This window comes from Mesoplodon bidens, assembly GCF_964165515.1.
Source record: "Mesoplodon bidens genome assembly, chromosome: 3".
NCBI classification, from domain to species: Eukaryota; Metazoa; Chordata; class Mammalia; order Artiodactyla; family Ziphiidae; genus Mesoplodon; species Mesoplodon bidens.
This window is the reverse complement of record NC_138178.1, coordinates 165,731,307-165,745,354: the sequence shown is the minus strand read 5'-3', so window position 1 is coordinate 165,745,354 and position 14,048 is coordinate 165,731,307. Positions and strand designations below refer to the sequence as shown.

The 14,048-nt window shown below is 40.7% G+C and overlaps 1 protein-coding gene across 2 annotated transcripts in view; it reads left to right on the top strand.

Annotated features, from left to right (window-relative positions):
- Nucleotides 1–271: 271 nt before the first annotated feature.
- The window catches only part of RPS6KA5 (ribosomal protein S6 kinase A5), a 182,949-nt gene continuing 169,172 nt past the window's right edge, over nucleotides 272–14,048 (top strand). The window contains exons 1-2 of one of the 2 annotated variants that reach the window (XM_081229462.1): nucleotides 272–562; nucleotides 11,789–11,835. Coding sequence is in view for 1 of the 2 variants with exons in the window: in XM_081229461.1 (XP_081085587.1) it covers nucleotides 457–562 (106 nt within the window). In the remaining variant the exon portion in view is untranslated. The remainder of the gene's footprint in view (nucleotides 563–11,788; nucleotides 11,836–14,048) is intronic. The other variant, XM_081229461.1, reaches the window with a different exon arrangement.

Genomic DNA, 14,048 nt, shown 5'->3' with positions numbered 1-14,048 from the left:
CCAGTCTCACCAATCGGAGCGGTTGCGCTCCTCCCTCTCCTGCCACTCCGCCAAGCAACAACAATTCGAGGAGAGGGGCGGGGCGGTTCGTGACGCGTCAGAGAGGACTGTCCAATGGAAGCCGGCGCTGACAGATGCGCGCGCCCTGTGCCCAATAAGCGATGGCGGCTCGAATGGCTGTGGCTACCTTGCTGGCTGTGGGCGGACCAGCTTGACGGAGGAGGCGGCGGAGTAGGGGGCGGTTTGGTTGCGCGGTACTAGCGGTGCCCGCCGAAGGGGGAGGAGGCGGAGGAGCTAGCCGTGCGGCCAGAGCGGGAAAGCTACTCGTCTCGGCGTCCGAGTTCTGGAGCCGCCGCACCCCGGCTCCTGGGGCTGCAGCGGGAGCTGTGAGGGCCCGGGCGTCTGCTGTCTCCCGGGTCCCCTCGGAGGACCCCTCGGGATCGGGAAAGGGAGAAGATGGAGGAGGAGGGCGGCAGCAGCGGTGGCGGCGCCACAGGGACCAGCAGGGACGGCGGCGCTGGGGGCGAGCAGCTCCTCACTGTCAAGCACGAGCTGCGGACGGGTGAGCGACCCCGCCCTCTGCCGGCCGGGCTGGGCGCGGGGGCGCGCCCCGAGGGCACGCAGGGGTCTGCTTGGGCTGGGGGCACGGGGGGCGGGCCCTGGGCGGGGCCTCTCGGACGGGGCGGGAGCCCGGGGGTCCCGGGAGGTGGGTGCGCGCCCGAGGGGAGCTGGCGGAAAGTTTTCCCCAGCCCGGGAATGAGCGGCGGGCGCGGGGCGTTGGAGCCCGCGGAGCAGCCGACAGCTGCCTGTTGGCACTGACTCTGAGGATGTCTTCGCACCCCCTTCCCGCACAGGTGCCACATCTGTCACTGCATCCTGTCTAGGGTGAAAGGTGCGCCTTCCTCAGTGTAGGGTGAACGACGCTTAGTTTTGGAGCATGACTCACTTCTCCGCTCCTGTACTTCCCTAGAGGGGTCCCTAAGGTGCTGCGGTCCTGGGCAAGATGAAAGGGTGGCTTTCCCCCAGCCTTTTCAGGAGTCCAGTCTCTAGTGACATAAAGAGGGATCGCGGGCTCCAGGGACTGAGTGCCTTTATTTGCAATCGTCATGAAATACTATACTTGGCCTTAAATTTCTTTCAAAGGTCTCTTGAGAAGAAGGCTCAGTAAATTTGAAGCTCTAGGTAAAAGCGGCTAACTAGCCAGCTTAAGCGCTCACGTTCTGATGTTTGCGATCACTAGGGTCGTCCCAGGCTTTATACTTGTTACGTTATTCGTTATGGGTTGTTCATTTTGGAAAATGCTTATTCGGACTAATCAGTATAGGTTGGGTTTATATTTGTGGAGCCCAGTCTCCTATTAGAGATCCTTTTGCACTTCTGAACAGATAATACATTTTAATGAATTGTTCATTATTACTATTAAATGTTCTTGTGTTTATTAAGGCTTTTGATTCAGCTTCTTTGGCATATTGGGATATTCTTTTATTGTGTAGACACAGAGCTTAAATAGCAGGTTTCAAGTGCGTGCCTAGTACACCTTGTTACTGTTTTGAACAGATTGCAAAGTTAGATCTGTTCTTTTAATTTTTTGTTATTGCTGGTTAGCGTTACACTGAGCGCCAGTGTGGTGACTTAATTTAAGAGGGATGTCAAATGCATGCTTACTTATTTCAACGTTTTTAAACATTGGCTTAAAATCTTTTTTTTTTTTTTTGGTCATTGTGAATTTATGAATCTTGAGCCAGTTACTCCATAATTTTTTGGAGTTCCTAATGTAACCTGTGTATGTTTGGCTGGTTTGATTTTTCTCTCTCAATTTAATAGACAATTGATGTTTTCAAAGGGCTATTCAATAATTTATTCAGTAAACATTTATTCAGTATTAATATCTGATTTGTGCCAGGTTCAGTGTCAGATGTTTTCTGGTGTGGAAAATTTGAATTTCTTTTTCTTTTCTTACATAACGATTCACTGATTTATGTATGTAGATTCGTTCTGTACAGCAAAAGCTACTTGAAATCATATGCTCCTCAGCCATTGACAGTGGTGCAACAAGCAGCTTTTTGCTAAATGACCAAGGAGCAACCTACTTTATTAGTAGTCCACCAACTGCTCAGTTTCTGGATTTTGCAAACAATGCTAGTTTTTCAAAATTTTTTTACAATGCTAGTTTTGTAGAAAACAATGAGAACTGCTTTATTTCCCCTTCTCTACTGTGTGAATCATCAGCTTCAAGCTTGCATTTTAGAAATTTTTCTGATGGATGGTGAGATTATACTGAATTCATTAGTACTGTTAACTGTCAAAGGAAATGAACAGTCACTTTGATTTATTGCTAAACGCTGGAACAACTGACCGGATATAGTGGTCAAAAACACCGTTAAAATATAGCTTGAAAGATTCTCTCATCTTCAGCCAACTGGGCCCCGTCAGCACATGATGCTATAATAGGCACCAAAGTAATTTGATCTGATGTGGTCCCTTCTCAAAATGTGGACAAGCATATAGTCATATCAAGTCAGCAGCTGGCGATTGCCCGTTTGTGCTCAATATTGTATTGTCTGCTGTAGGATGAGTGAAAAGGCAACAAGTTACATGTAAGGACATGGAAAGTGTTCCAATAGTGTAGACCAAGTAGCATGGCATCCCTGGACATGGAATTGGAAGACTTAGTTCCAAATCCCAGCTCTGCCAGTTACTAGCTATGTAGACTTGGGCAAGTCAATTCAACTCTTTCACACTCACTTCTCTCATCTACCGAATGTGAAAATTGAATGTGACTGTTGGTTTGGTTGGCACAGATTAGACGGTCAGGAGATGTTGGCTGCATGTAGATCTGAAGATCACAAGAGTAAAGGAATGATTAGATCAGTTAAACATTTCTTGATACTTTCTGTTTTCTAGGCTAAATGGTACTGATGATACAAAAAATGAGAAAATTTCCTGCCCTCTGATGGTAGGGGAGGAGGCCATGTAAACCAGTAATTAGGATATATTGTCATAATGTAATAATAGAAGGATATACAGAGTATAAAGTTAGCAAAGAAGAGGTTTAGGACTTCCAGGTTTCAAATCTAACTCTGTTGAACCACAGCAACAAAAAAGAGGGGGTACTATGGGAAGGGTTATCTTATTCATTTATTCAATAAATATTTCATTACCTCTTATGTACTGAGTTCTGTTTTATATGCTGGGGTTACAAGACACATGTGGTCTTCCCCCTGAAAGGACTGAGTTGCATCAGGAATCCCTGGAACCAGAGACTGATGCTATCTGTACTCTCTCCATCTTGAACCTTTGCTTCTTTGCTTGTCTCTATGTGATGGCTTCATTTTTCTCCACTGCTGTTCACCTTTTTCCACGTGGGAAGGAACGTGGCTGCTGACATACCCCAAGTTTTATATCTTACAGCTCTCGGTACCAGAGAGACACTGCCTTTTTATCAGCTTCAGGTACAAAAATATTAGCGAAGGACTTTATTAGCCTGGCTTTGGTAAGGTGCCTACTTTTGGATTGTTCAACTAAGGCCAGGGAATGGGATCATGTTCTACTCACATGACAGCTACTACAGTGAACATATGGATGCAGCGGCGGGGGACGGAAACTAAACTCTTAGAAGAGGAAGGGTTGCTGGGAAGACATTTCCTTAGATGTCCGTCATTAGGAGAGAGAGCCTGACACTGAGGAGAGGGTCAAGGAAGGGGTCTTAGTTACCTATTGCTGTGCAACAAATTATGCCAAAACTTAGTGGCCTAAAGCATCATGATTTCTGTGGGTCAGGAATTCAGGAGTTGCTTAGCCTGATGGTTCTGACTCAGGGTCTCTCATGAGTTTTTAGTCACGATGTTGGCCACGACTGCATTCACCTGAAGACTTGTCTGGGGCAGGAGGTTCCCTTCCAAGACAGCTCACTCACATGTTGTTGGCAGGATGCTTCAGTTCCTTGCTATGTGGACCTCTCCATAGGGCTGTTTGAATGTCCTCATGACATGACAGCTGGCTCCCCCAGAACAAGTGATTGAATGGAGAAGCTGCAATGTCTTTTTTTTTTAAACAGCTTTTTTGAGATATAATTTACATACCATAAAATCCACTTGTTTTACATGTACAATTCAATACATTTTATAGTTACACAACCATCACCACAATCTAATTTTAGAACTTTCCATCACCCTAAAAAGAAACGTCTTACCCATTTATATCGGTCACTCCACATCCCCACAACCCATCCCCAACCCTAGGCAACTGCTAATTCTGCTTTCTGTGTATTTGCCTAGGGACATTTCTTATTATGGAACTTTATAATATGTGACCTTTTATCACTGGCTTCTTTTACTAAACAAAGTATTTTCAAGATTCATCCATTTGTAACGTGTGTCAGCACTTCATTTTTTAAATTGACAGGTAATATTTCATTGTGTGGATGTACTGTATTTTATCCATTCATCATTTGATTGACATTTGGGTTGTTTCAACCTTTTGGTTGTTGTGAATAATGCTGCTATGTACATTTGTGTACAAGTTTCTGCATGGACCTATGTTTTCATTTTTCTTGGATACATATTAAGAGTAAAATTATTGGATCACGTGGTAAGTCTATGTTTAACTTAAGTTTTCCAAAGTGACTGCACTGCTTTACAGTCCCACTGGCAAGGGCTCCAGTTTCTCCACATCCTCACCATCACTTGTTATTGTAGGTCTTTTTGCTTATAGCCATTCCTGGTGAGTATGAAGTGGTATCTCACTGTAGTTTTGATTTGTGTTTCCTAATGACTAATGATGTTGGGCACCTTTTCATGTACTCATGGGCCATTTGTATATGTTTGGAGAAATGTCTATCCAGATCCTTTGCCCATTTTTTAATTGGTTAATTTGTCTTCTTTATTATTGAGATATGAGTTATGTATTGTAAATACAGATCCCTTATTAGATATATGGTTTACAAATATTTTCTCCCATAAAGTGGATTATCTTTTTTTTTTTCAGTGATAAACTTAGAAGCACTATAGTCTTTAATTTTGATGAAGTCCAATTTATTTATTTTTTCTTTTCTTTCTCTTGCTTTTGGTATTGTATCTAAGAAATCATTGACTAATTCAAGGTTACAAAGATTTTATATCTCTGTTTCCTTCTAAGGGTTGTATGATTTTAGCTGTTACATTTAGGTTTTTGCCTCATTTGTTGAAAGGCTATTCTTTTTCCATTTTATTTTCTCAGCACTCTTGTCAAAAATCGATTGACTATAGATGTATGGATTTAGTTTTGGACTCTCAGTTCAATTCCACTGATTTTTGTGTCTGTCCTTATGCCATCACCACACTGTTTTGACTACTGTAACTTTTTAGTAAGTTTTGAAATTGGGAATTGTGAGTCTTCCAGCCTCGTTCTTCTTTTTCAGAATTGTTTTGGCTATTTTGGATCCCTTGAATTTCCATATGAATTTTAGAATTAGCTTGTCAATATTTCTGCAAAGAAGCCAATTATGATTCTGGTAGGGATTGCATTAAATCTGTAGATCAATTTTGGGAGTGTTGCCATCTTAGCATATTAAATCTTGTGATTTATGAACATGGAATGTTTTTCCATTAATTTAGATCTCCTTTCATTTCTTTCAACATTTTGTAGTTTTCAGACTATATGTTTACACTTCTTTTGTTAAATTTATTCCTAAATATTTTATTCTTTTTCCTGCTATTGTAAAATAATTATTTTCTTAGTTTAATTTTTGGATCATTCACTAAAAGTATATAGAGATACAACTTATTTTTGTATATTAATCTTGTATCCTGCAACCTTGCTGAACTAGTATATTAGTTCTAATGCTTTTTATTGGATGTCTTACAAGATCACGTCATCTGCAAATAGAGATAGTTTTACTTCTTTCCAATGTGTATGCCTTTTATTTAGTTTTCTTGCTTAATTGTCTTGGCTAGAACCTTCAGCACAGTATTCAATAGAATTGGTGAAAGCACACATCCTTGTCTTATTCCTGATCTTAGGGTGAAAGCTTTAGTCTTTCACCATTAAGTATGAAGTTAGCTGTGGGTTTTTCATAGATACCCTTTATTAGATTGAGGAAAGTCTCTTCCTAATTTGTTTGGGTGTTTTTAATCATGAAAAGGCATCGATTTTTTTTTTTTGCATTTAGGGAGATGATCACGTGGTTTTTTTTGTTTGTTTTTATTGATAAGGTGTATTACATGAATTAATTTTGGAGTGTTAACCCAACCTTGTATTCCTGGGATAAATCCCTCTTGGTAATGTGTATAATTCTTTTTATACACCATGCTGGATTCAGTTTGCTAGTGTTTTGTAGAGGATTTTTGTGTCTATATTCATAAGAGGTATTTGTCTCTAGTTTTGTTTTTCTGTGATGTCTCTGTCTGGTTTCCCCAAAATATGCTTGATTGATTTCTGCCTCCAATTAAAGATCGTACATATTTGATTGCTGTCATCCATACTTAGGGTCTTCTAAGTAAAGGCTAACAGAGGTTGAGGGTGGATTATATTTCTAGCTCTGCCGCAAACTTGCTATGTGACTTGAGATAAATCATTTTGCCTTTCTGAGTCTAAGTTTACTGATACATAAAGTAAAGGTGTTGGACTGAGTTATATCCAAAGTACTTACCAGCATTAAGTTGGTCTTCAATGGAATTTCTATGGAAATCTTGGTATAGACAAAAGTCAGAAGTGTTGATTTACTTTAAAAGATAATTCTGTTTTGCCAGAGGATTCATGATTGAATCCCATTGAAAAATAATTCCCTGATGCTCTTTGAATATGATTCCATTTATAATGATTTTATTTATACTTAGCTTTTTAGGAACATAATGATTATCTAGAAAAAGGCACTTTGAAAAATTTCGGTGACAATCTTAGTTATCTGTGAGAACAATGCAGCTCTCCTTTTCTATATTATACATGTATAAATATATATTGTGTTTGTGTGTGTACTTTTCCCTTTTTTTCACACTTTTCTCACCTTGAGAAGAGTAGGCAGAACTTGTGCTCTATCGTTAGCTTTATAGGATACATTGGATGGTCAAAATATAAATAGGTTTTTGATAGTACCCTATCTTAATTCCCTAGGGCCTAGACTTATAAGAAAATCTCTTCTTTCTACCATGAGTTTTAGAGATTAAGAAAATGACCTAGGACTTCCCTGGTGGCGCAGTGGTTAATAATCTGCCTGCCCATGCAGGGGACACAGGTTCGAGCCCTGGTCTGGGAAGATCCCACATGCCGCGGAGCAACTAAGCCCGTGCGCCACAACTACTGAGCCTGTGCTCTAGAGCCTGCGAGACACAGCTACTGAGCCCACGTGACACAACTACTGAAGCCTGTGTGCCTAGAGCCCGTGCTCCGCAACAAGAGAAGCTACTGCAGTGAGAAGCCTGCCAATGCAATGAAGAGTAGCCCCCGCTTGCCGCAGCTAGAGAAAGCCCATGTGCAGCAAGAAAGACCCAATGCAGCCAAAAATAAATAAATAAATTAATTAATTAAAAAAATAAAAGAAAATGATCTATTTGGGCAAAGTAGGTGGCATCTCAGCCCTTAAATCAAGGGGGTTTCAAGTATATTTTGTGTTTGCAGTCTATAACGGGGGTGGGGGGTTGGCGGGGAGAAGCTTCTCAGGTGACAAGTCAACTGTTGTATCAGACCCAACATTAACCTCTACTGCAAAGCAAGAAAAAATCATGAAATCTCAGCTTCCTGGAGACATAAGTGATCTGATGGGCAGGATTGAATTCTTACCCTGAAAAAGAAGCTACTGCTTGGTGAAAATTCCTCTAGGGAAAATCTAGCATAATAGCATCATATGTTGACTGAAGCTTCACAATTAAATACACTGTTGAGAGATGTCAATCCCAAAATGCTGTGGGAGGGAGGGATTGTCACAGTTTTCTCCTTTGAGCTCCTGTAATGGTTTACAGATCTTGGTGCACCTCAATGGTATGAGCACTCCTACATTCCTCTTGTTTTTCAGGGAAGATGAATAGGGTCTAAAATAGAATCTTGCCCTCATTATGTTTGTCTCTAGCAGTGCCCCTGTGGGTTCAACTATATCTGTTCCTCCAAAAAATCAAGGAAGTTCTCTGGACTTTATACCTTCCTAAAGTTGTGAGTGAGCTGGCTAGTTCATTTTTTTTTAGTACTCAGTAGGCACCCTGCCCTGTGACTGAAGGGAGAATAGGGAGTTAAAGTTCCCGATTTTTGGCACAGTACTCGGTATTGCAGTTTTATTTATTTCACACTCAAGTTTTTGTGGCGGTGTGCTTCTTTTTAGATAACTAGTGTGTTCCTGACAAAACATTGTGTAAATAATATTTTTGTATATCAAATTATTTGGAATAAAGAAGGTGAACTTGGTACTTAAAAGAATCCTATGATTAACTCTTGAAATAAAAAAATTTTGATTAAGTTTTCCATTTGTGGCTTTACTGTTATTATGTAAATTTGGCCTTACATTGTTATTTTTCTGACACATCATTACAATTTGTAAATTGCAGGTAGCTGCAAACAGGTAAATAGAGTCTTGTGTGGTAGGCTGAAAAATACACCTCCTCCCCCCAAGATGTCCATGTCCTAACCTGTAAATGTTTCTGTACATGGCAAAGAGACCTTGCGGATGTGATTAAGGATGGGGAGTTATCCAGGTGGGTCCAAGGTAATCACAGGGTCCTTATGAGAGGGAGGTCAGCAGGTCAGAGAGAAGGGGTTGTGAGAATGGAAATCGAGGGAGAGAAGATGCAACAGGGGCATCAGAGATTGGACCGAAGCCATTACTGTAAGGGGGCCATGAGCCAAGGCATGTGAGCAGGCTCTAGACGGTGAAGAACAGATAGTCCCCTGGAGTGTCCAAAAGGAATGCAGCTCTACTGTCTCTTGATTTTAGCTCCTTAAGACCTGGTTTGAGACTTCTGATCTCTAGAACTATAATAAGACAGATTTATGTTGTTCATAAACCATGAAGTTTATGTAATTTTTTACAGCAGCAATAGGGAGCTAACACATCTTGCTTAAGATTGGATGAACCAGGAGATAATTTTACCCCAGGCTTGGGTAACTGAATAGGATAACAATATGAAGCAGTTAGTCATTTAAACAACTATTTAGTAGAAAATGGTAACAAATGTCATTCTTAGTAGAAGTAGAATGATGTTGTCTCTAGGGAATCCCCAAGAAGACATTCCTTTCTGATCTTAGTACCAAGTCTAGCTGAGCTGCTTTGATCAGCTGTTCTGTTTTTCATAGGAATGCTGTCAAGTGGATCCCTGGGGCAGCCCTCTTTTATCAAGTTGGTGGCTAGAATGCTTTACATCTCAAGCCTACACCACATAAAATTGTGGTCTGGCAGGCATCTTGAGCCTCTTCCTGGTGTCATTTTCTGTCCCTAATCTTTCTTCTTATTTTTCTTTCTTCTTTTCTTATGCTTTAGTTATTTTGCCTTAAGTCTTTTCTGGGCCAAGACAGGAATTAGGTAAATATATAATTAAATGCATTTATATACAAACACATAGATACAAACCATGAGTAAGATGGACAATATGGAAAGATATTTGACTTTCTACCCCGTATTTTGCCTCTTAAATAAAATCTTTGTTGTGATGTTCGTGCTATTTTTATATTTCTTCTAAAAAGAAAAAAAAGTGAGGTCTCCGATTAATTGATACCTTTTTAGAGTTTTTAAAAAATACATAATGAGAAATCAATAAAATCAAGGCATACTTTTAAAAAGAAATTTTATTGGCAAGATGGTGGAAGTCATACACAGGGCTGTCTTTGTACCAGGCAGTTTTCTACATTAGTGGAATACCCCATCATTAATAGGAAAATTCAGTCAACTGAAGTACTTTGTCCTCAAACCACTTCAATACTGGAGTGGAATTACATGTTTTTCCTAAAGGAAAAACTATTTAAAATATGTAATAAGGATAATGTTGCACTTCATATCTAAATGAATGGTGTTGCATTAGGAGGGCATGAACACTTAGCAGTAGATTTGCATTAACCCTTTCCCATGAAGTTGCCCATTTTTCCTTTATACCACTGTCCTTTGTTTGTAAGCAAACATCGTAATTAGGACTAGAGTAGGACAAATCTAATGGGCACGCACAAATCAAACTCGTAACTTTGACATAATTTTGTCATGTATAAGTTGGGCAAAACAGCCACGGTTTTATTCAGCCATTAAGGATTTGTTGACACTGTGTGCCTGGCACCATAGCAGATGCTGGGTTTTAGCAGGGAACAAATTAGACATGGCTTCTACCTTCATTGAACTATACCTAAGAGAAAGACCTTAAATACATAATCATGTAACTAACTATATGATTGCAATTGTGATAAACGGTGAAGAAGTGCAGGTTCTATGAGAGAGTCTAACAGGGTGGCCGGGCCTCAGGGGATGGGTGAGGGAAGTGGGAATGTTCAAGCTGAGTCCCTGGCTATCATGGGGTGAAGAGTAGGGGGGTCAGTTAAGCATTTCTGACAAAGGAAGTAAGACAAATGGCCCTGAAGTGGGAAATGGCTTGGTACACTGGGGTTACTGGAAGAAAGGCCTTTGTGGCTTGAGCATCGTGTCCAAGCAGTAAAGTCACAGGAAATGGGGCTGAGAAGGTAGCTAGGGCTGTTCGTGCAGGGTTCTGTAGGTGATGATAAGGCATTCAGGCATTATCCTGAGTGCAGTGTGAAGCTGTTGAAGGATTTTTCAGAGATTAGTTCTGTACTGTAAAAAACAACTCCCTTGCTGTGAGGAGGATGGAAGGAAAGATTGTTTGAAGGGAGACCAGTTAGGAGGCTATTGCTGAAGTTCAGATGGAATATACAAGTTTGGATTGGGTAACAATTAGAGATTAAGAATCATGAATATATTTGAGATATATTTAGGAGATAGAATCAGCAGAACTTGGTGTGGTAGTGATATGGGATTTTTGAGCTGGAACAAACATATGTTTGAAGGTACCATTTGTTCAAATGGTGTATTAATTTTCAATGGCTGCATAACAAATCACCACAAACTTAGTGGCTTGTAATAGCACCCATTTATCAGCTCACAATTTGGTAAGTTAAAATTTTCCATGGCATGGCTGAAATTAAGATGGTAGCCAGACAGAGTGCTTGTCTGGAGGCTCTGGGTGAAAGTCTACTTCTAAGCTCATTGCTGTAGTTGCCAGATTTGCGTTCCTGTAGTCATTGGTCTGAGGTCTCAGTTTCCTTAATGGCTGTCGGCCGGGGGCCTCTGTCAACTGGTAGAGGCCATCTGCATTCCTTCTCATTTGGCCCCTCCATCTTCAGGCATCAAAGGTGTGTCACATGCTTCCCGTGCTTTGACTCTTTGACTTCCAGATCTTCTCTGGGCTTCATGTGATTAGGTCAGACTACCTAGACAATCTTCCCATCATGACGTCAACTGAGTTGGGACCTTAATTACATCTGCAACAAAATCCCTTTATCCTACGAGTGATATTTCATCATATTCAGTCACTCAAGGGAAGGAGGTCATGCAAAGGGTCATCGGGGTCATCTTAGAATTCTGCCTTAGAACTCACAGATGGTGAACCAGGGGAGTTGCATTTGGAGTGGACGGAAAAGATAGCACCCAGTTGTATACAGGTCAAGTTTTGAGATACCTTGACATATTCTAATGGACACATATGGTAATAGTAATCATGATAATGAAACCTTGCTATGTGCTACAAAGGATCAGTAGGTGCTTTTATCAACTCACTTAATCCACACAATAACTTATGAAGTAAGTACTTTTATTATTTTTCTAATTTTACAGATGGGGAAACTGTAAAGGTCACCAACTTGCACAGGATTACCCCGGAAGTAAGTAGAAGGACTAGTTTTGAAGCCCAAGTGGTCTGGCCCCCAGGCTCATCTAAACTATTGTGCTTTCATTCATCAGTGGGACATGGGTCTGGAGCTCAGAAAAGATGTCTGGGCTGCCGGTAAAAATTCTAGCATCACTGGCATTTAGATGACGTTTAAAGCCCAGGCGTAGAGAGATCATCTTAGGAGAAATTGTCAAGTGGAAAAAGGAAGAGGACTCAGAACTGGGCCCTGAAAACTCCAAAATGTAGAGGACTGATCGGAAAGGAGTTGCTGAGAAAGAATACAGAGGAGGATCAGCCAGAAAAAAAACCCAGAAGAAAACCTAGGAACGTTGTGGTGTTGGGGAAGGCAAGGAGGAAAAAGTGCTTCAAAGGGTATGTGTCAGATCTGACTGAGCAGCTAATGAACTTATCAAGAGCAATTTTAGTGGAGATTTGGTGGGAGAGGCCAGATTGGAATGGGTTGAGGAGTGGATGCAAGTGAAAACTTTTGAGAGGCTTGGTTCCGGAGGGGATTAAAGAGAGAGACTTAGCCAGAGGGGAATATGTGGTTCAGGGGGAGGGTTATTTTTGTTATTTTAAGATGAGTGATGCTAGAACACATTTAGTGTGAATCCATTACAGAGAAAGAGAGAGAGGGAGAAACAGAAAGAGAGATACTGAAAATACAAAACAGGAGGGGATAGCTGAGGGCATCAAGGTCCCTGAGAAGGGGGACATGGGGATCAGAGAGGGGCAATTGGCCTCTGCTAGGGTAAGGCCCATTGCTTCTATTATGATAAGGGAAGAGGGGGTGGATACAGGTGCATTTGTAGATTTGGTGGCAGGAAGATAATGGGAGTTTTGAGCACATGGATTTTTGTTTCTTCTCTGAATTGTGAAGAAAGGCAATTCTTTATTCAAGAAGAGAAAAATAGCTTCATTGTTTTAAAAGTGTGTTATTCTGGTCTTTAAAATTTTTTTAGATAAAGAAAAACAAAAAGTTGACACAGAATTCAATAATTAATTAATTAATTAATTAATTTTGGCTGCACTGGGTCTTGATTGCGGCACATGGGATCTTTGTTGTGGCATACATGCGGGATCTAGTTCCCCGACCAGGGATCGAACCCCGGCCCCCTGCACTGGGAGCATGGAGTCTTACCCACTGAACCATCAAGGAAGTCCTGACACAGAATTCACGTACTATAAGATGAAAGTTTATGGTAGAATGTTGTAGAACAACATACAGAAAGAGGTTTTCAGGCATAGCCATTGAAATGCTTCTGTGCTTTCCACAGAGGTCATTCCCTGAACATGTTCTCTGGATCATGCCAAAACTCTTAGTAAGCGTAATGTTCTTTTTCTTCTTTTTGAAGTGTTTTATATTTAGTTCAGTTCTTCTTCCTAGTTAAATTTATTTGGTACATGTATTGGAAAAAAAGGCTGTTTGTTACTGCTTTATAAGCATTTCTTATTGACTCAGTTTTCATCTTGGCTCAATCATGTAATTGCAGAATCAATGGGATAAGTAAACACTGCTGTTTTATACACCGAAAGTACAGTGAGTCTTAAGGGCAAGTGACCCCAGCAATAAGAGAAAAAGTGGGCAGCATTGTTTTAAAGTACACAGATATTAAATATAACTTTGTTCTGCCTCCAGCAGAATGTTGTCCAGAGACATGGTTTGAGGCCCAACCACAAATCTAAACAGCTTCAGAATAGCTTACCACAGGGCAGTTAAAAGGAACCTAATGTGCTAGCCACTTAGCTTAGTTTCAAGGTCTCACGTAGTCCTCAGGATGGGGCTAACTGGACCCTACAGACGGGTTAAAGATTTTAGATTTCAGAGTTGTGTATGTACTGTCAGTACAATGCTGGAAACCCCCAAATGAGAGTTTATCTGGTAAAGTGTTTTATAAATTATTTCTCCCTGACAAAAAGGGAAAAAAGAACTGAAATAGCAGAGAAAGATTTTTTTCTCACTGCATACAATTGTCACCTTTTGACTGAAACTAAATTAGTCCAAGATGCTTATGTTTTTGCAACGTTGAGTAAGAAAAGGCAAGGTTTTACAAGGAAAGTTATTCTACAACTTCATTGGTTTGGTCCCAGTAAATTAGATGCTAACTACGTATTTCCTAGTTGGTATGTGAAGAACAAATCCAGGCATGTTAAATGAAGATGATTGAGTCATATTGTGCGCTCACACCTCTTTTTGAAATCTTC